We start from the raw sequence: 23,233 nt of genomic DNA on the forward strand, positions 1-23,233 counted from the left end.
GGGGACAGAGTGGGCTTTCTGAACCTCTATGCATTGAACTCCGCAGTAGGCAAACCCACTTTTGGGAGCATGGTCTGTGAGTCCCTCTCGTAGGCCGACTTCTGGTGCATGGGTGTGGTGATTTTAACATGTTAGAGACAATGGAGGAGAGACTCAGAAGTGACACGGCCACAAATTTAGGCACAAAGTACTCGGCCCGGGAGGAGTTGATTCTGGCCTTGAGGGGTCAGGGCCCTTGGCATCTACAGTCCGGAAGAGTGCATCCACTACCATCGGGCTGCAACAAACTAATCTGGTGTGGGACTGATGGTTTGTTGTGGATCATATGGGAGAACATCATGACCTGGGGCCTCTCAACTAGCTGCCAATCCTTATCGGATAAACCTGGTCCCTAGAAGGCTGCTCCATACATCAAGGCTGGTGTGACGAGGGTGTCAAAAAGCCAACCCTTCGTATTGGGCTCTTGGAAATGTGCCTGGAAACATTGCCGCTCAAGTAAGCCCAAGGCCACATGTCCCTGTGTCACTATGGCATGTGCTACAGGAAGCATGGTGAAGCGTGCTGAAAGTGACACCAATGTAGATATAGGATGAGAGAATCTCCACAGGATCCCCTTTGTATGTGAAGCTCAATCTGGATGTGAAGGGGCAGGAAGTATTGAAGACCATTACCTTGGTTTTACCAAGGTTAAAACAGAGAGGCCCCGCCAAGTGCAGAAGTCTTGTAAGGCATCCAACTGTCTCAGAAGCCCCTTGGCTGAATCTGAGAGGGGGACGATGTCATTTGCATAAAGTAGTATGGGGATCAATGCGCCTGCCAGTGTGGGATCAGCCCCGCCTAATCTGTCAATGAAGCTCGAGATCTCATCAATGTAGAGGCCAAAAAGAGTGGGTGATAGAGGGCAGCCCTGTTTCACCCCAATAGTTCTGGAAATCTCTTGCGATGTACCTCTAGGGCTCTCACTTGTCCGGTGACGACTCATAGAGGGCAATGATGCTCCAAACCCTGTCAGATGGGACTCCTATCTCCTATAGACGGTGTAGGAGGTGGGCTCGGGGTACAGTATCAAAAGCTTTGTGGAAATCCACAAAGCAGCAGTAAATCCTCTGATGTCGTGCTCTACCCTCCTCGGTGGTGGCATGGTGGGTGAATATGTGGTCAAGGGTAGAGTAGGTCCTCTGAAAGCCTGCCTATCTTGAGGCTCTGCATCCCTGTCTCTGTGCAAATGAATTGAGCTCCGCCTCTACCACTGATCCATAGAGTTTGGCCAATGTGTGGCCAATCATGATCGTCGTAATTATTAGGATCAAGTAGATCTCTGGCATTGAGGATGGGGGTGATGGTGTTGGGGGACCAAGAGGGTGGAAATCCTTCACAAAGGGCTCTATTGAACATGTATGCTAGTAGGGGCGTCAAGGTATCATCGGCATGCGAGATGTACTCGGCAGTGAGTTCCTCATGATCCTAGGCTCACCGATTACGTAGTCTATTGGCTAATGGGGGATATGATGGAGGGAGTGTGCATAGGAGTGCCATGTGTCCGGGCAAGTGATAGGTGTGGGGGGGCGATGTTCTCGGAGTTTCCTCCAGGCTTCTTTGCAGCTCGGCCCTAAGAAAAGTTGGTATACTCATCCTCTTGCCGAGCGTAGAACTCCCATTTCTTGCGTTGGGTGAGCCGTTGAGAAATCCGTTGCACTTGGCGCTTCATGATTTTCCCAATCCGTAGCTTAAGATGGGAGCATCATACAAACAGTTATGGGGCCTGGAACCAATAGACCGCCGCGTACAGATGAAAGAAGTGGTGGCGGATGTGTGGAGTATGGTGATGAGCTGTGATGTGAGGGTGGGTAGGGGGACAATAGGTTCCACTTCCTGGAGTTGGCGGTAGATGTGGTAACTGGTTGGAGTAAAAAAGGTCAAGCTCATGATCAAAATGGACCTAGGTGTAATGTGAGATGGGGGGTAGTGGTGGAGGGACGGGTGGTGTGTAGGTAAGAGTGAAAGAGAGGTAGGCATGATTAGCTTCAAAGGGGGGTGGCGGGATGGAGAAGTCGGGGAGAAGGTGTGCCAAAGCCAGAGATCCCGTAAGGTAGTCCAAGGTGCTAGTACCTCCTAAGTGAAGGAAGGAGGTGAGGGCATCTGAGGAGGGCCATCAGACATCCCGTTATAGATATAGATAATGAGACCATGTGCAGCTCCCAGCTCTAAGAAATATCTCCCATACACCGTGACCTCCTCACGGTCCTGTGATGATCTCTACAACCCCGCGTGAGTGATGTCCAACTCCTATAGTCTAATATGGTCGTCCAAATCGAGTAGTGGGACCTATTGACTCCGTGTCCTGGCGTTGAAGTCCCCCAGCAAGAGGACTGTCCCCAGCTGTGAGAACTCCATAATATCCCCATATAATGGTAAGTACGGTGACTGGCCATTCTCTGCGCCATAAGGGGAGTGGCGTGGTGCAAAATAACACAGAGCAACGTGGATGACTCTGTCACTGCTAAGTTGTAGCCGCACCCAAAGATACCATGCATCCTTGTCCTTCTGGACGATGCTAAGAATCTGTTGGAGATGGGATCTAAAAAGGACAGCTACCCCTCCAAAGCCACGTACTCCTCGTGATGTGCGGGTCTCGCCTCGAAAAGTTGACTCCCACTCATACCCGGCTATGTATGGTAAGCCCCTCTCAGGGCTTTGATGAGTCTTTGTATAGAAAGTGACATCCATGCCTGTGCGAATCTCGCTCAAGCCTCCTGGATTCGACCATAGGGTGCCATTGCAGTTCCATACTACTAACTTTAGGTGTTTGGTCTCATAGACCCCGCGTCCCTATTCGGGATGACGCTCAGTGATAATGACCCTACCATCCCTGTAGATAGCCCACTTGCTTGCTCTATGGGCCTCATGAACTGTCACCATCGCCTCACGCTGGTGTGCCACCTGCCACCTGTGTTGGGGTGAGATCATCTCCCATGTACACTTGTGTGCCCTTGAGGGCAGCCCATTTGTCTAATGACTAAGAATATGGATAAAAAATAATCTCATATATATCCTCGGCTAATGGAGTTGATAGTTATATAGTCTTGTGGGTTGACTACCATGAGTATATAACATACACGTTCCTAAAAGGTGAATTTGGGCATGTTCCTGGATTCATTCAGGTATATAATTCAACTGTATTAGCAGACATGCTGATTTCACATTGCGAAGTTTTCGTCCGAGTTGTGGCCAGTTGATATTGTGCTTATTCTTTCTATCTTTAGCGGTGCATTTGCCCTATCAACTACTTATTTGCAGTACTAATTCTTTCTATTTGCTACTTCCCTTAGTGCTAGGCTTCATTATGGCCGAGTCTACCCTGCATCTATGGAGGTTTGACAGAAACTCAATACGAAGAGCTTTGTGTGAATGTATGCTCTTGTGTGTGTGTGTGTGTGTGTGTGTGTGTGTGTGTGTGTGTGTGGAGTGCATGTGTGAGCATATCTTGATACAGAGTTCTGCACCCACTATTGGGCACTGATGATGTTAGTGGGGATGTCATAGTATCTAGTCCATACCATGCTTAATGGAGTTGATAGTTATATAGTCTTGTGGGTTGACTACCATGACTATATAACATGCACATTCCTAAAAGGTGAATTTGGGCATGTTCTTGGATTCATTTAGGTATATATATCCTTGGCTAAAGCCTGAGTCGAGTTTACATCACAAAATCTATGGGAGACATCACCCCGAATTACATACATTTCACCGATAATCTAACATCATTGTCTCGTTCTTATCAAAAAACCTGGACATTTCCAAGATCACATCCACCCTATGAAGGTTCATGATGCGTAAGTCCAAAGCCTCCGGGGAGTCCTAATTTGGACCTCCAGCGTATACACTGTTCGATCCCACACTTCCACGTTTGTATCCCTAGAAAGATTGACCACATAACGGTGATCACTTGCCACCGTGGGTAGCCAGAGTGTATGCATCAAACATGAAGAAACAAAAGTGTGAGTAGAGCAGTTGTTTGTCAAACAGAATTTGCACCCAGTGGCTGCCTATAGATCCGTTAGCTCGGAGGAGATCATGCAAACCAAAGGCACACTTACTAATCTTGCACTCCAAGAAACTACTACTATCCAAATGATAATTTCAACAAAAGAGATCAGTTTTGTTATGTGTACCAAGCAGACTTCTTTCTTCAGACAATACTTGTAGTGATGGCCGGGCTGGTTGCACTTAAGGCATAAGTTGTTCTTTCACGCCTTTGCCACTTGCTCCTCATAAGCGGAGTAGACCTTCGCTTGCCTCTAGAGCGCTCTTTGGGATTGCGTTGTGACGATTGACCCTCCTAGGATGCTACAACATGCCCTCGCTTCGTGTCTTTAGAGGATTTTTGGCTCTTGCGTAAGGAATCCTCACCACCCCTTTTGATTGCAAGGGTATCATCAAAATTTTTGGCTATCTATAGATGTCGTCCTATGAATGAATATAGTTCTGGAGAACCTCATTCTTATAATCTGGTGGAAGTCCGAACAAGTATAACATGTAAACCAACACATGTGGCTCCTCAAGGGCCTTACAACGGTTCATCAGGTCTTTAAACTCCTTGGAATAGTTGTCCAGGCTCTTCTTTCGAGTCTCCAATTTTGTTGAAGGAGTGTGCCCGCAGAGAAACCCACAATTTTCAAAACACTTCAATTGACAAAAATCAGCCATGTAATGGATTACATAGCTGCTTAAGACCCTTGGGCAAAGTCTAAGGCAAACATTGGAGGCTTAATGGGGTCTCTGTGAAGAAAACCCCCCATTTTGTAGCATCTCCATCTTGCCCCAAATTGGCTAAAATTAGCAAAGCAAGATTGATAAAAAACACACCTGGCTGCTGTAGACACGCAACCCGAAGGAGGAAACGTGGAGGCTTGGGGTAGGCCGGGCAGCGCTTGTATTCACTGGTGACGAGGAGGGGAAGGCGGCGCACGAAAACCAGAGAAAATCTTATCAAACCACTCGCTTGATGTTGACGTTGGATTTTGGGGAAAAAAAAATGTTATAAAAAAGGTGTGAAAGAAACGCGTTTCCCAGCAGGAAACGTTTCAACGCTTCTTTCCTGGAATGAAACGCGTTTCCTAACTACATACATACATACATACATACATACATACATACATACATACATACATATATATATATATATATATATATATATATATATATCTTATGTGTGTGTGGAGTGCGTGTGTGAGAGCATATCTTGATACAGAGTTCTACACCCACTATTGGGCACTGATGACGTTAGTGGAGATGTCATAGTATCTACTCCATACTATGCATAGTGGAGTTGATAGTTATATAGACTTGTGGGTTGACTACCATGAATATATAACATGCACGTTCCTAAAAGGTGAATTTGGGCATGTTCTTGGATTCATCTAGGTATATATATATATATACATGTACATATACATATACATATGTATATGTATATATATACATACATACATATACAAACGTTTCGAAGGTTTCGAATGGACGAACCTAGTGCAACGAAAGATCGTTTAAATAGAAGTATTTATATATGTATATACGTATTTATATATGTATATATGTATGTATGTATATATACATACATATACATACGTTTCGAAGGTTTCAAATTGACGAATGTAGTGCACTGAAGAACAAGCTGTGGGTCATTAGAAGGTAGTTCTCTAAGCGTTTTTCAGTGGGATGAGAATTATCAGTTTAGGGTATGTATGTAGCCAAGGGGAGTTACCGAGGTTTTTTAGACAAAGAGGAGTTGTGTTCCGGCTCGGTTGCCTCGTGTTGGGCTGCGTTATGGCATTTGTATATGGATAATCCGGCATCTCCTATGGGGAGAGTAAGGCCTTGAAAGCTTGTACATGATATTATTCTCCTTGGGTAATAAAATACTCCAAGGGGGGGGTCGGCCCATTCCAGCCTACATGTGGTGTCACATATGCAAGCTCCATTTTCAGCATTTGTGGATGTTTTGTCCAGCTTTTATGTTTTATGCAAAGTGATGATGGATATGTATTAAGGTTGTGGCCATGTTTAAATGTTTTAATATGCATCGATGGTATCAACAAGTGTGTCAAAGGCCCTAGTCCCCCAGGCACTGCCGCCGCGAGTTAAAGTCCACACCTTATGCCATGCTATTGGTCCCCTTGCTCCCTGTAGCCTGAACACACTACTGGCTGCTGACAGTGCTCTGTTGGCTACCTACAGGGTGCCAAAGGCTCCTCATGCTCTTGATAACTATGTGCTGCTGCTGCTAATGAAGATGTTGATGATGCTGCTGATGATGATGATGATGATGATGCTGATGAAATGCTACTATGGCTGATGAAACTGATGATATAGATGTTGACTTAACTACTGACTAAACATGGATTAAGACTGTTCATGCTAGCCATGGCACGAGCGTGCACGTGACATCCTTCACCCCTCTTGTCTCTACAAAAAAAGTGTGATGTAATCAGCCTCTCTGAGGCCATATGATGCACTCAAGCTAAAATTCATAGCCAAAGTAGCTATCAGTGCCAAAGTAGCACAAGGACCAAAGTAGCCTAGCACAAGGGGAGAGAGGAAGAGTGAAAGCTTAAAAATTATACCCAATTTAGCATCAAGGGAGGGTGTTGAAATGAGTGATGCTAGAGTGCCAAGTCACCTAGTCAAAGTCACCCCACATGAACTATCAAAGCTTGGTTGTGCCTCCCTCATATAAAAGGAGTCACTTTCAATCAATGAAATCAAGTAAGCTCTCAAGCCTCTTTATGAGTACAAGTCTTAATCTTGTAACCTAATTGTGCTCGAGTCTAAAGCTTAATTAGTTTAGTTTGTTCATCATGATTGTTCTTAGGTATCACCCACCCTAGCTTAGCTTAGCACTAGTCATATGTAATTAGTATAGGTTTATTCACTCTCACCATCACCATCACCATCTCCATGGGAGCTTGGATCCTAGCATCTAGCTAACTACCCAACAATAGAGCCGTTCAGGCTCTCTCCCGAGTACAAGGATCCGAGACATGGATCCACGTGCGAAGTCCTTGGCATCCCATACAACCAATACACACCCATTGGATGTAAGCATGGAGTAGTCTCAAGGCCTCGAGAGGAGCTCTCTCTCAAATTAACTCATTAAGTCACTTATATAGGCCTCATATAAACCATGAGCCAAATATAGCTCATGTCTCATAAAAGCTACTAACCCTCACTTAAGATGCCTAATCCCTAGGCTATGGTATACCTAACATGAAGGTCTTAAACCTAATCCCTAGGCTATGGTAAACCTAACGTGAAGGTCTTAACCTTGATTAGCCTTGGGAGGTAACACACCCACATCTTATTGGAGCTTGGGACGACTCCTTGAAATCAGCCAAGCCTTACATGTTCTAGCTTTTCCATTTTCGCATGTGGTTGGTTCATAGTTACATGTGGTACTTGTACTTAATCCCCATGATCCATACTGTAAGAACAATACAACGTGCAACGATCTTTACTTGTACTTAAAAATTCCAACTGTGAAATCATTGAACACAATATTTCATTTATTGGTTAATCAATAGGTATGTGAGGGTAAGGTGTGATCTTTTTAGAGTTCCTTAATGGGTGCATATAACCATTCATGTACATATCTGTGTATAGAGCCTTTGGAAAGTTTCAAATCATTTGAAAAAAAGGCATGAAGTTGGTTTATTTGTAAGTAATCTAAAAAGCATTTGTTCATGTTTGGTTGCAGCCCTGTAGATTGCATTCACTGGGTTACGGCAGCACAGCTTTCTCTGTTAGAGGACGAGATGCGCAGAATTGAATGTGTCAATGTGAGTGAGTGTTACTGTTGAAGCTAGTAATTTCTTTGTCACACATGATAGAGATGCATGTGTGATGCTGAATATATATTATTGAAAATTTTGAACAAAAATCATCCCAGTAGAAACATGTGTGGGTTGGCTATTTTGTAGAATGATTGTACTCTAGATGACATGAGTTGTCCTCGTTGAGCCAGGGGTAAGATGCAATGAGAAAGATGTAGAACCTCTACTGTAGGTTCTCTCTACAGGTTTACCTAACCTAGAGTTAGTAAGCATAACGTAGAACTTTAGAGCTGAGAGGAAGAGGGTTAGTTAGATACAGTCATCCTAATGGACTTTTGAGGAAAGGAGAATCTCTTTTTGCTGCAAGGGTCAAGCACAATGACGTAGCTCAAAATGGGTCGCTGGAAACCCATTGTCACTGCTGGAGTGTGTGCCTTTAGGGCCTTAGGACGTAGAGAGAATTACGACCTTATTACGGGGAATAGAACAAACCTATCATATTAGAATGTACTAGAAAGCTTTCTTCATACAATTGTGGAGCTATATTTCCTGGCTTAATTAGTGACAGCTAGCAGCTATGTAAGGCTTTTGGGGCTTTCCCAAAAATCGGCATTTTCTCGCAAGTTTGATGCTTCCTGCGCGTGAGTTATCATCGCTCCCATGGGTTATGTGCCCTACATCATTTCAGTAGTGCCAAGATTTGGCATCAGCACTGCTCAGCTCCACCAGAGCAGTCCTAGCCTTGCAAATACTTCCCCACATGTGGCTCCACTGACGTACAAGCTCCACGTACTGAAGGATTTTTTTCTCCCACTAATATTTTTTTTTATTATGATTATTTATGTGTGAGTGTCGAGGGTTCTCTGCCTGGGATGTCCCCGAAAATTTGAATTGAATAATCCGTGTGTGTTTTCTCTCTTATATGTTTGCAACGCCTTATTTTATAAAAGGCTCCATTCCTAAGTTATCCATGTTTTGAGTCGGGGGGGGGATAGTTTTGATAGCTGAAGAATCTTATGTGTGGTCAAGCTTCATTTGCAAGCTTGATTGTGATATGTTGTATCACATCAGGTATGGCCATTGTGATCTTTTGCATTACGTGTTGCCAGGGAGCCCAAATCACCTTAAGTATGAATTAAGTATGAAGGCTATTCCCCACCCTAACTCCAAAGGGAGGATTGTTGGGTATTTCAGAGTCTTTGTGTGTGTATCCTTTGTGTACGTGTACCCCTGTTTATGTCTGTGTGAACATCCCTTATGTGTGTGTGTGAAGTTTGAACACTCACATACAGCCACCAATGTGTTTTCACATAAATGAATAAATGTGTGTGAACATGAGCTTATTGCCACTAGTGTGTTTGTGTGTGTAAGGAGTGATGTCATTGGTTTAGCCAAGTGTCATTGCCTGTCACCAGCCTGGACATTTCCCAGTATGAAAGGAGTCCGGTGGACTCAAGGATGTCCGAATATTTGGAAAGTATAAGCTTTGGGAATGGGGGATTATCCTAGAATACAAAGGACCATACTCCTAAAATTTAGAAGAGTTGCTATTTTTGGCCCGACTCCGATGGAAATTCTGTTCGCGTCATTACATCTGGAATTGACAGAATGTCTACCAGTTGGGATATTTTTAGAGATAAAGTTTATGGAAGGACCCATCTCTTAGATTGGGACATGTGGCAAGAAAGTGGACCAAAGTGAGGCAAGTGGCCTGACACTTGTTAGAAAGTGGATCAAAGTGAGACAAGTGGCCTCACACTTGTCACTTCAGCTATTGTGTGGCTCTCCATTTGTCATTGTAGCCTTCTCTTGCCATTTTAGCTCATGGGAGGCCCAAATCTATAAATTGGAGCCCTCTCCTTGTACTTGTACTTGCTGTACTAGTCACTGTACATATACCAGCATTTGTACTTGTTGTACCTGCTGTACTAGCCATCGTACCGGCTGTACCAACCATCGTACCTGCTATACCAACCATTGTACCTGCTGTACCGGCTGAATGGAGAGTTGTACTTACCGTACCAGCTCTATTGCATGAAGACCCGTGGTTTTTGGGAAAGAATCAGTACCCACACGGAGGTATATGGATTATGTTGTTGGCTCGGCATTTCTACAGCCTATGTTCCGGCTTGGTTGCCTCATGTTGGGCTGTGTTATGGCATTTGTATATGGATAATCTAGCATCTCCCGTGGGGAGAGTAAGGCCCTCAAAGCTTGTACATGATATTATTCTCCTTGGGTAATAAAATACTCCAAGGGAGGGGTCGGCCCATTCCGGCCTCTATGCGGTGTCACACGTGCAAGCTCCATTTTCAGCATTTGTGGATGTTTTGTCCAGCTTTATGTTTTATGCAAAGTGATGATGGATATGTGTTAAGGTTGTGGCCATGTTTAAATGTTTTAATATGCATTGATGGTATCAACAAGTGTGTCAAAGGCCCTAGTTCCCCGGGCATCCGCCGCGAGTTACATCGGTATCAAAGCATAGGCTTTCTTGGAAGCGAAGGCTTCCTTCTATCAATAAGGAAGAGAAAAGATCTCAAGTGGGGACCACAAACATTGTTTATGGCTCCCTTTATTGGGATGGATTATATCTATGGAGATTTCTTTCTTGGACGAGATTTATATAGATATTGGGCTTTACAAGCAATTTCTATAGACGAATCTGTCCGAGTTTATAGAGAAGAAATCTTTGGATATCTCATGGATATGATGCTTTTATGGATAAAGTCCACCTCTACTCCAAGGTGTGTGGTTAGCACGGAGTATGTGGTAAGAGGTATGGTATACAGGTCTGGATTCTTGGACTTCTTTTCTAGGGATTTGGATCTATCCTCAGGTTTATGGATTATTCTTTTTGGCTCCCTTTATTTGGGATGCGTGGAACAATAGAGAGCAGATGGAAGGGAACATGGGCACTTCAGAGGGTAGTGTCGAGCATAACATACCGTGTGTAGTGTTCTCTTGTCCTACGTGCTCTCTTGAAGATTGTTTCTACCATATCTGGGTGGAACAATAGAGAGCAGATAGAAGGGAACATGGGCACTTGAGAGGGTAGTGTGAGTTGGTGGCCGAAATGCCTATAAAATATATGAAGATATGCTAGACACATGCACAAGAGCCAATTGTGTCTCAATCACCAATATCAATGAGATAATCATATGCCAATGAAAATCACCAACCAGGTGCTAAGACACTTAAATAAGTGCCATGCACAAGACACTAGTGCCTCGCACAGAAACATGTGCTATGCACACAAACTGGTGCCATTCAAGAGCACAAACCATGGTGACAGAAAAGCTGGATCTCCATAATTCTGGCAATCCTTTCTCCCAATCCCAACAGTTCCCATGTTCTCCCATACAATCCCAACTCTGATCAACAAGCATGGTGTGGAAACAATGAAACACTCACTCCACAATCGCAACACGAATCCACGTGTATAGTGGAGTGTTCATTGAATTGCCCTCTCACAATCCCAACATGAATCCACATGCATGGTGAGATGAACAATGAACCTCTTGGCCTCTGTATGGGGAGATAGTGATTCTAATATGACATAAAGATAAATAAATCCATGTCTCAAATAAATGGGCGAGACAAAACAATCCCATAAGTCCAGATATCATAATCCAAGCTCAAAGCACACAAACATGTGCCAATCCACATGACCCTTGGCGTACACATAAGTCCCTTGCCAACCAGATATCATGTCCACTTTACCACTTGCACTCCGTGTTGGTACTCTGACCACACACCTTGGATGAGAGGTGGGCTCAAGTAACAAGATAAAGCAATCACTTGCAGGCATAGATAACCTGGTGTTTCATAAGTATTTAGTCTCATCCATTTCTTTGGGACATGGATTCTTCAGTTATATTGGATTTTTGAGACTGTCTCGTCTCGCCCACTTCATGGAACATGATTATATCTTGAATATATGGCTTCAAGCTTAAAGTTGTGGACAACTTTTAAGAAGCTGGGGAGGATGTCACCAGCCTGGACATTTCCCAGTATGAAAGGGGTCTGGTGGACTCCAGGATGTCTGAATATTTGGAAAGTACAAGCTTTGGGAATGGGGGATTATCCTAGAATACAAAGGACCACACTCCTAAAATTTAGGAGAGTTGCTATTTTTGGCCCGCTGACTCCGATGGAAATTCTGTTCGCGTCATTACATCTGGAATTGAGCAGATACCAAGAGTTGGCAAAGTGCCTATGACAGAATGTCTACCAGTTGGGATATTTTTAGAGATAAAGTTTATGAAAGGACCCATCTCTTAGATTGGGACGTGTGGCAAGAAAGTGGACCAAAGTGAGACAAGTGGCCTGACACTTGTTAGAAAGTGGACCAAAGACAAGTGGCCTCACTCTTGTCACTTCAGCTATTGTGTGGCTCTCCACTTGTCATTGTAGCCTTCTCTTGCCATTTTAGCTCATGGGAGGCCCAAATCTATAAATTGGAACCCTCTCTCTTCATTAATGAAGGCTCTCTTGCTGCACACTAGCCTCTACCACCGTTACAGGCTGCCCCCACTCATTGTACTTATTGCACACCCAGATTCAGCTTTTTAGTTCAGTACTTTTTCATTTTGTTGGGATGACAGAGGATACCCCATACAGGTACACCGATTTGTCTCATTGGCGAAGTTCGGTCTTTTGGAAGACGTTAATAAAATCTTTCTTTCTTTCTCTCTCTTGAAGGCTGCCCCATGAAGAATACCGACTGTTGGGGACTGTTTTGGAGGCTTCCATCGCGAAGAAATACTAAAGGCAAGGGTATTTAATCATTTATTATGATTTCTAGCCATTCTACTGGCTGTACAAGTCCTTGTACTTGTTGTACTTGTTGTACTTGCTGTACTAGTCACTGTACATGTTGTATCAACATTTGTACTTGTTGTACCTACCGTACCAGCCACCGTACCAGCCATCGTACTGGTTGTACCAACCACCATACCGGCTGTACCAGCCACCGTACCTGCTGTACCAACTACTGCATCGGCTGTACCAACCATTGTACCTGCTATACCGGCTGAATGGAGAGTTGTACTTACTGTACCAGCTCTATTGTATGAAGACCCGTGGTTTTTGGGAAAGAATTAGTACCCACACGGAGGTATATGGATTATGTTGTTGGCTCGGCATTTCTACAGCAGCCTATGTTCCGGCTTGGTATGTTGGGCTGTGTTATGGCATTTGTATATGGATAATCTGGCATCTCCTGTGGGCAGAGTAAGGCCCTCAAAGCTTGTACATGATATTATTCTCCTTGGGTAATAAAATACTCTAAGGGGGGGGTCGGCCCATTTCGGCCTCTATGCGGTGTCACTCGTGCAAGCTCCATTTTCAGCATTTGTGGATGTTTTGTCCAGCTTTATGTTTTATGCAAAGTGATGATGGATATGTGTTAAGGCTGTGGCCATGTTTAAATGTTTTAATATGCATTGATGGTATCAACAAGTGTGTCAAAGGCCCTAGTCCCAGGACCCACGGGCACCCGCCGCGAGTTACATTGCCCCATGAGTAGAGTACTGGATAAGGCATTCAGCCTATAAAAAGGTATTGTACTTTGAAAGTTAACATATCAATCATAAGCATTACATTGTACACCTAATACTGTAACGCGCGGAAGCTCTGGGTAGTCTTCTTTCAGCCCTAAACACTCTTGAAGACCTTCTGATGCAAAAACGCACCATGATGCAAAAACGCAGGTAGAGAGAGAGTAGAGAGAGAGAGTGAGAAGTGCTGGAAATTCAGTATATACTATGGTACAAAAAGGTACACATCTTTGCAGCCATGGGCTGCCTTCATAAAAAGGTTCTTAACCCTAAATTCTGTCCCCTAAGGGACCCCTAGTGACTCACACCCCTAGTGGGAGTGAATGCCTAATACAAAGAGCAAGGGGGCTATTTATAGCCCCTTGGAGTGCATGAGAAACTGGCCGACTGCTGGTCGGCCAGTTCATAAGTCGTTAATTCCATTTAAATGCTGCCAACTGAATCTCTTGATGCGTCTTCAGCCAGCACCCCTCTGTCCTACAGCCGACAGCCCACTGGTGTTGCTGATGTCATCCTCCATCCAGCCGACATCCCTTCTGATCCATGCTTTGCTCCAAGTCCTGCTCCATGTCCATCTTCTACTGGTTCATAGTCTTTATATCTGCTTGCCTCTTCTGGATCTAGCCCTAGAAATGTCCATGGCATCTGTGATGCACATGACATCCCCCTCTGCTAAACTTGATGACGGGAATCCAACCTGCTCTTGGATGACTGTCATCATCCCAATCCTGTTCCGAAGTCCCTCTGTCATCATCCATCCCTGGCAAACCTTTTTCTCTGAAAATCCGGTCTGTTCTCCAAACCACTCTGTCTCTGATGAAGATCTATGCATCTGGTCTTCCTCTAGTCCACAATCCATTCCTGCCCTGGCTCTGAACACCGTCTTGGTCTTCGTTCCTGGAACTGAGTCTGGCACTCTCACATCACCCTTGGAGGATCAACCTCCCTTGGGACCGTTCCCTTAGAACCTATCTGGCTCACGGAACTGCCATCCCCATCTGGCACTGTGGAACACCACCAACAAACCTCCTGGGAGTTCTTCCCGATTTGTGTTCCCGCCTTGGGCTTCGAATCCGTGTACTTTCCTGTACCTTGGACCTGTACACCATCATCTGGGACTGAATCAGTGTTTAGCTTTGCTGAGCCTGATGCTCTGATACCAATGTAACGCGCGGAAGCTCTGGGTAGTCTTCTTTCAGCCCTAAACACTCTTGAAGACCTTCTGATGCAAAAACGCACCATGATGCAAAAACGCAGGTAGAGAGAGAGTAGAGAGAGAGAGTGAGAAGTGCTGGAAATTCAGTATATACTATGGTACAAAAAGGTACACATCTTTGCAGCCATGGGCTGCCTTCATAAAAAGGTTCTTAACCCTAAATTCTGTCCCCTAAGGGACCCCTAGTGACTCACACCCCTAGTGGGAGTGAATGCCTAATACAAAGAGCAAGGGGGCTATTTATAGCCCCTTGGAGTGCATGAGAAACTGGCCGACTGCTGGTCGGCCAGTTCATAAGTCGTTAATTCCATTTAAATGCTGCCAACTGAATCTCTTGATGCGTCTTCAGCCAGCACCCCTCTGTCCTACAGCCGACAGCCCACTGGTGTTGCTGATGTCATCCTCCATCCAGCCGACATCCCTTCTGATCCATGCTTTGCTCCAAGTCCTGCTCCATGTCCATCTTCTACTGGTTCATAGTCTTTATATCTGCTTGCCTCTTCTGGATCTAGCCCTAGAAATGTCCATGGCATCTGTGATGCACATGACAATACAGTCTCTCTCTTGAGCTTTGTTCTCTTTCTCTCTCTTGAGCACCTTCCTGCCCTCCTCTCTTCGTGCTGCGCGTTGGTGGCCCTTGCTGCTGTGCGCGTCCCGTCCACCCCCCTTTTCCTATGCGTTGTGCGTTCCTTGCTGCTGTGCATAGGCCGTCCGCCTCTCCTGCTGTGCGCTTCTCTGTTTTACCTTTGCTGTCGTGCGCGGGCCGTCCGCCTCTCCTACTGTGCGCTGTGTGTGGCTCTGTTCTGCGCTATGCGTAGGCCATCCGCCTCCATGTTCCCACCCACCCTTGCTTAGGCCCCCAAGGTAGCAACAACTAGGGGAAATAGCCACAATGAATGTACAAGAGCTAGAGACATACATCAAGACAGTGGAGGACAACACCAAGAAGGCGTTGGGTGAACAGAAGAAGGTGTTGGATAGGGTCCTAAACCAACATGAAAAACAGTTGGAAGGCCTCTGCAAGGAGATATAGGGCAAGAATAACAAGATTGAGGAACTGGCAGCAAAGGTGAACCACCAGGTCAAGGAGATTCAAATGTTGAAAGAGACCCAGATGCAACAAGAAATGCCAGAGGCTACCCTAGTGATAGGGGAACTTCGGGCAGAACTGGAAGACCTAAAGGCTACAGTCAAGGACCATATAGTGAAGAAAGGGGAACTGAATATTCAGGAAGGTCTGAGAACGGATTTGGAGCAGCTGAAGGTTGCAAGTGATAAGTTGCGGGAAGAACTGCAGACCACCAAGCAAGATTGGGTGGAGGTGGTGAAGAAGCACAAACCCCCACAGAGCGTTATACATGAGACTCTCGAGGAGGAGAAACGGAGGAAGGATAGTTCCCCCAAGGAGGATGCCATGGCACTTTGCCAGATGATAGGAGTGGACAAGATCACCCCCCCCCCCCCCCCCCCCCCCTTGCAAATACATGGAGGGCAGGCCAGGATATGACACGAGAGCGGCCTCTCATCATTAGATTTCCTGATGCAACCAATAAACAGGCATTCTTAGATAGACGGGCTGCCCTCAAGGGCACACGTGTACATGGGAGATGATATCACCCTAGCACAGGTGGCACACCGGTGTGAGGCGATGGTGACAGTTCATGAGGCCCGTAGAGCAGGCAAGTGAGCTATCTACAGAGATCGTAGGGTCATTATCACTGAGCGCCATCCCAAATAGGGATGCGGGACCAAACACCTGAGGTTAGCAGTATGGAACTGCAATGGCATCCTGTGGTGGTCGAATCCAGGAGGTTTGAGCGAGATTCTCACAAGCAGGGATGTCATTTTCTATACAAAGACTCATTAGAGCCTTGAGAGGGGCTTACAATACATAGTCGGGCATGAGTGGGAGTCAGCTTTCCAAGGCGAGAACCACACATCAGTAGTAGTACGTGGCTTTGGAGGGGTAGCTATCCCTTTTAGATCCCATCTCTAATAGATTCTCAGCATCGTCCAAAAGGACGAGGATGCACGGTATCTTTGGGTGCGGCCACAACTTAGCAGTGACAAAGTCATCCACATTGCTGTGTGTTATTTTGCTCCATGCCACTCCCCTTAACGCCGCGCAGCATGGCCTGTCATCGTACTTACCATTATATTGGGATGGGGGAAATCCTCCTACTGTGAGGACGTGAAGTCAGTAGGTCCCACTACTCGATTTGGATGATCCTTTCAGACTACAAGAGCTGGACATCACTGTCACGGGGCTGCAGAGATCATCAGAGGACTATGAGGAAGTCACGGTGTATGGGAGATATTTCTTAGAGTTGGGAGCTGCACATGGGCTCATTATCTATGACAGGATGTCTCGATGGCCCTCCTTCAACGCCCTCACCTCCTTCCCTCACTTAGGAGGTACTAGCACCGTGGACTACTTTATGGGATCTCCGGCTTTGGCACACCTCCTCCCCGACTTCTCAATCCCTCCAGCCCCCTTTGAAGCTGACCATGCCTACCTCTCTTTCACTCTTACCTGCACACCACCCGCCCCTCTACCACCACCCCCCATCTCACATTACACCAAAGTCCATTTTGATCATGAGCTTGACCTTGTTTACTCCAACCACATCTACCGCCAACTCCAAGATGTGGAACCTATTGTCCCCCTACCCACCCTCACATCACAACTCACCACCATACTCCACACATCCGCCACCACTTCTTTCATCTGCACATGGCGGTCTACCGCCAAGCCACCTTGTGGTCCCATGCCCCAGAACTGTTGGTATGATGACGAATGCCGAGCCACACACTCTCGTCTTAAGCATGAGGTACGGATTGGGCTAATCACGAAGCGCCAATCACAACGGATTTCTCAACGGCTCACCCAACTCAAGAAACGGGGCGCTTGGAAAGAGGATGAGTTATACCAACTTTTCTTAGGGCCGAATTGCAAAGAGGCTTGGAGGAAACTCCGAGAACAGCCCCCCCCCCCCCCCCCCCCCCCCCCCCCAACACACACACCTATCACCTACACGAACACATGGCACTCCTATGCACGCGCGCTCTATCATATCCCCCATTAGCCACCCCTACCCCCACCACCAGATCCCCGCCCCACCACCTCCACCTTCTTCACAAAGGGCATGGTCCTCGAGGCCAGTCGTAGACTACGCAATGGGCGAGCCCAAGATCTTGAGGGACTCACGGCCGAGTACATCTCGCATGCCGATGATACTCTCGCGCCCCTACTAGCCTACATGTTCAATAGGGCCCTTTGTGAAGGATTTCCACCCTCTTGGTCCACCAACACCATCACCCCCATCCTCAAAGCCAGAGATCCACTCGATCCTAATAATTATAGGACGATCTTGATGGGCCACACATTGGCCAAACTCTATGGATCGGTGCTAGAGGTGGAGCTCAGTTCATTTGTAGAGACACAGGGACGCAGAGCCTCAGGACAAGCAAGCTTTCGGAGGATCTACTCTTCCCTTGATCACATCTTCACCCTCCGTGTGCCATCATCGAGGAGGATAGAGCACGACATCAGAGGATTTACTGCTGCTTCGTGGATTTCTGCAAAGCTTTTGATATTGTACCTTGAGCCTGCCTCCTACACCGTCTACAGGAGATAGGAGTCCCATCTCACATGGTTTGGAGCATCATTTCCCTCTATGAGTCCATCACCGGACGCGTGAGAGCCCCAGGAGGTACATTGCAGGAGATTTCCAACACTATTGGGGTGAAATAGGGCTGCCCTCTAACACCCACTCTTTTTAGCCTCTACATTGATGAGATCTAGAACTTCATTGACGGATTAGGCGGGGCTGGTCCCACACTGGCAGGCATATTGATCCCCATACTACTTTATGCAAATTACATCGTCCTCTTAGATTCAGCCGAGGGGCTTCAAAGACAATTGGATGCCTTACAGGACTTCTCCACTCAGCGGGACTCTCTGTTAACCTTGGTAAAACCAAGGTAATGGTCTTAGTACTTCTCGCCCCTTCTCATCCAGATTGAGCTTCACATATAGAGGGGATCCTGTGGAGATTGTCTCATCCTATGTCTACCTTGGTGTCACTTTCAATGGCCCCCGCTTCACCATGCTTCCCCCAGCACATGCCAGAGTGACACAGGGATATGCAACCTTGAGCTTACTTGAGCGACAGTGCTTCCAGGCACATTTCCAGAAGCCCCGGATGAAGGGTTGGCTTTTTGACACCCTCGTCACACCAGCCTTGATGTATGGAGCAGCCTTACGGGGACCAAATTTATACGATGAGGATTGGCAGTGAGTTGAGAGGCCCCAGGTCATGATGTTCTCCCGTATGATCCGCAACAAACCATCAGTCCCACACCAGATTATACAGGCAGAGTTTGCTGCAGCAGTGAGTCAGCAGTTGAGACTATTGATAATAAGTTCATGCTTGGACTTAGCTTCATCATAATGGCATTCTACAATTTCGGCATTCTACAGTAGATTAAGCTGAAGAATTCATCAAGCCTTTAGTTCAAAGCAACACTTTTCCTTTACATGTAAGTTGGTGCTACATGGATCAATGTGGGATCACTATGAGTGTTATATGACATGCAACGAGGTGACTCCTGTAGAGGACCATGGCAAGGGGTTGTTTTTTCTTATTTGAACTAGGAAGGCCTACACCCTTTTTTCAGTCTTCCGCTCAGGAGGTGTGTTGTGCCAGATGACTGATGGTGGTGATCATGATGAGAAGAGGCATTGTTTTGGAAAAACAACATTCTAGTGAAGTGGATCATGCATGTTTTTAAAATCTGATGCTGATTTTGGGAATGGACCCGTAACCTCTTATTGCTCTTATTGTTCGATTTTGAATCAGGTGTATTTGTTACATCACAATTAATGCTCAATTTTATCTTTAGATCTGTATTACATTTCACCCACATCTTGGATAGCTACAAGCTTTTGGGTAGGGTTTCACTTGCTTTCTGTTTCTGAAACTGTGCAGGTTGGCGTAATGCTTTCTGGCATGGGTAGGATGTCAGCAGATGTCTTTGGTTCGGTATGCCATTATTCAGTCTGAGAACTTTAAAGATAATTGTTTTGATTTGACTTGTGTAAAGTCTTTTTGTCTCATCACGAGAAGTAGTTGAGTGTTGTTTCTTGATGCATATGTTAAGGAAGAAAAGAATTGATGTTTTTAGATTAGGAATTGTGCCAAAGATTCTTGTAAGAGATTTGTAAAAAATCTGAGTGGCAGGAATTTTATTAAAAAAAAGAAAAAAAGGCAATGGTTTTTAGAGTGGCCTTGCACTTTTCATTGCATGTTTTTTTCATTGCTTCCATTCTGGCCTGACGGGCCATGTGCAAAAAGTTTCACATCTGTCAAAGTGTCCCAAGACTTGCACTTGGCCCGTCTATGCCGGATATGGTTGGATTTGAGCCACAGGAAATCAGCAACCATCTTTCTTGTAGGCAAGGAGTCTTCCCTGCCTTGTTAGGCCACCACACTTGACAAGCCATGGTGTGAACGTGGCTAGCCACACCCATGGGTGAGAATTTTTAGTCTTTCTCAATAGACAATGTCCTCTTCTGGTGTTGCAATTTGAACTGCAACCCCTGGGTTGAGTGGCTTGCTGTTAGGCCAACTCACCTGGGATGAATTGTTAGTAAATACTTTTTCCCCCCAAGAAAAGATCCTTCAATTAGTAGAAAAACGAACACCTGCCCATATGGGAATAACAGTCCTTCAAGGAGGTAAGATGAGAGGAAAGAAAGGGAGCAAGGCCCCCCCCACGACTGGCTGCTCTCAGAAACAGTAGCTTATTATATGCTGTGAAATTATAGCCTATTGAAGACTTGTAAGCTTAACCAAGGTCTCAACCACTAGGTTATCATCACCAACTCAACTAAAAGAGAACCTTTAATGCATAGGAAAAATTATATAACTTTCTGGATATTATGAATCAGGACCCTAATACAAAGGCAATAGCTTCACACATCAACCAGTCTTGGGAATTTAAAAAATCAACTGCTCAACCTCCTCACCATAATCAGGCCTTCAAGGTGAATCCATCCACATGCCCCTTCTGTACATGAGGTTATTCTACTTGAAATCCTTGCCCTTTGTTTGCATGCCCATAAAGCGTTTTCTTACATGATGTGATTACTCCTATTTCTCAGACCATGCATATGTGGATTTTCAGCAACAGCTCATCGTCTGTAACCTCATATCCGACTTCTCCAAAAAAACCTCCAAAAGAAATTGCCTAACTTGCAGCATTCATCACTAATAATACAGGCTAGTAGTGTCTTATTGTCTTTGGAACAGTCCACCCACGAACCTGCTTCACCTTATCTAGGTCTACTCGAATACCATACTGACTGATGATATGACCCAAATATAGAAGCTCTGATTTGAAAAAATCACATTTGGACTCTTTGGCATCCTATCTCAATATTTGTGAGACAGTCCTAAGATGATGTACGTGCTCATGCAATGACTTACTATAAATAGGTATGTCATCCAAAAAGACCACAACAAACTTTCCCAGATACGAACGAAGTAAATTGTTCATCATTTGTTGGAAAGTTGTTGGAGCATTGGTTAACCCAAATGGTAAAAGTAGAAACTCGGAATGGCCATACTGTTGGGATTGGGAGTCTCATGTGTTTGTTCCTTCACCCCATGTATCCGTATTTGTGTTGTGTGTGAACAGCCCCTAAAAGGGTTAGTATAGTAGTGTGTTAGTTGAACACACTTTTACAAGTGAATAAGATAAGTGTGCCATGCGGCATGCACTTATTAGTGTGTGTTATTTGTATGGGTCAAAAGATAAGGCTCCAAGCCTACAAAAGCATTGCACTTGGTGAGTGAACATAACTTCAACCATATCAATCAATCTGTCATTGAGTCATGCAACATTCTCTTTCTATACACAGACCATGGAAATCTTCCATCCACCGTAGTTAAGGTTCTCTATACATACACCATGTAAACTAATATGGTATCAGAGTCCACCCTGATCAGCACATGCTAACGCTATGCCTTCGCCTACTAATTCAGTTGCTGTGCAGCTCCTGTCCGTCTAGATCTATAGCGTTCACCACTGAATACAACCACCATTACTCGTCGCCTTTGCTGCCCTGCGCTACCTCCGAGCTCTGCTAAATTTCTTCCAAGCTGTTGTGCCATGGTCTCGGCGGCCTGCCTTCTAAGGCCTACCACCTCCGCCACACCGTGGCCACCGTCACTGCTGTCGCAATTGCAAACCATTGCTCAGCTGGCGCTCTTACTGTGCAAGAGACAGGGGCCCCCAATTGCGTGACCGTAGTGCCCAGTGGGCCACGTCTGCTGGTGTTACTCTTCCTCGACTCTGCCCAGCCACCGCCAATATAGCTGACGCCGCTCAGCCGGTGCTCTTACTGTGCAAGGGACCGCTGCTGCCAGCGCACCTCCCCCAGTTGGGTAACCATAGTGCCCAGCGGGCCACGTCTGCCAGTGTAACTCTTCCTCGACTCCGCCCAACCACTGCCAATATAACCGATGCTGTCATTATCTCTCCACATCATCAGTACCTGGTCCACGTTGAGCCTGGTTGTGGTTCCTACATTCGACATTTTTGTAAGTCCACGTCAGAAATGAGTTTTGAGGTTTTCTCAAATGAGGTAAACTTATCTAATTGAAGCTATTATTTAAATAGAATTTAGGGTTTCTGCACAAATCAGCCCTCTGCATCAAAACTAGATCTTCTACAACTTGTAAAATTTAGGGGTTTCTCTCAAATATGAAGAAATTCATCAAATGAAGATCCAATAGCCACAAGCTTTTCCAAAAATAAGCCCATTGCATCAAATTGGAGCCTCTGCATCAATGAAAATTTGGGCTTTTTCCTCTATAGCTCCCAATTTGTGCAAATACAAGTCCACTGCCTTGGGCCCGGAGCCTAAAATGATAGCACAAGTGTCAATTGCTTGGCAACGCCGACAAAGCAAATTTTCTATACTTTCAAAAATATATCTAATTCACAACGTTCAAAAAAGAAAATTGATAGTGTTTGGCCGTTGCTCATTATCGGGGCTAGACCCTTTGTGTAGGGCCACGCTGTGGCTTAAGGGCGGCGAGCAACTCATGTGAGGGATTGGAGTCGTGTTTATCTCTTTGAGCTTCCTCCCTCAGCTCGTTTCCTACGCCCGCACCCCCCCCTCTCTCGCGTTGCTCTTTCCTCCACCCGCCATTCTCTCCTGCTTCCCCCCCATCCCCCTCTTAGCTACGCTTCTGCCTTATCTCCTCCACCCCCCCCCCCCCCTCGCCAACCTCTCTTCCCCCCTTCGCCAGCCTCTCCTAGGCCCCCCCACAGAATGGTTGGTATGATGATGAATGTCACGAGACTCGGAGATCACCCTTGGCATCCATACACATAGACATGCTAGAACACTCTTCAAACGCCTTGCGCGGAAGAAGAAGCGGGATTACTTGACCAAGCTTGAGATGGAGATATACCAACTACTTTTGGGGCAGGACAACAGCAAGAGGGCATGGAAGATGTTCCATGAGTGACAACCACCCACACCTATCACAGCACCTGAGGCATGGCATGAATATGCAAGAACTTTATATGAAGTACCAAGGCAGCCCCCC

At 45.7% G+C, this 23,233-nt stretch overlaps 1 protein-coding gene across 1 annotated transcript in view; it reads left to right on the forward strand.

The window, feature by feature from the left end:
* Positions 1-23,233, forward strand: part of LOC147612260 (uncharacterized) — a 55,064-nt gene that overhangs the window by 26,568 nt on the left and 5,263 nt on the right. Inside the window, exons 3-4 of the mRNA XM_086784141.1 lie at positions 7,757-7,838; positions 19,601-19,654. Of these exons, the coding sequence (XP_086640267.1) occupies positions 7,757-7,838; positions 19,601-19,654 (136 nt within the window). The remainder of the gene's footprint in view (positions 1-7,756; positions 7,839-19,600; positions 19,655-23,233) is intronic.

This window comes from Cibotium barometz, chromosome 46 (assembly GCF_041138505.1).
Source record: "Cibotium barometz isolate CiBa-2024 chromosome 46, ASM4113850v1, whole genome shotgun sequence".
Lineage (NCBI taxonomy): Eukaryota > Viridiplantae > Streptophyta > Polypodiopsida > Cyatheales > Cibotiaceae > Cibotium > Cibotium barometz.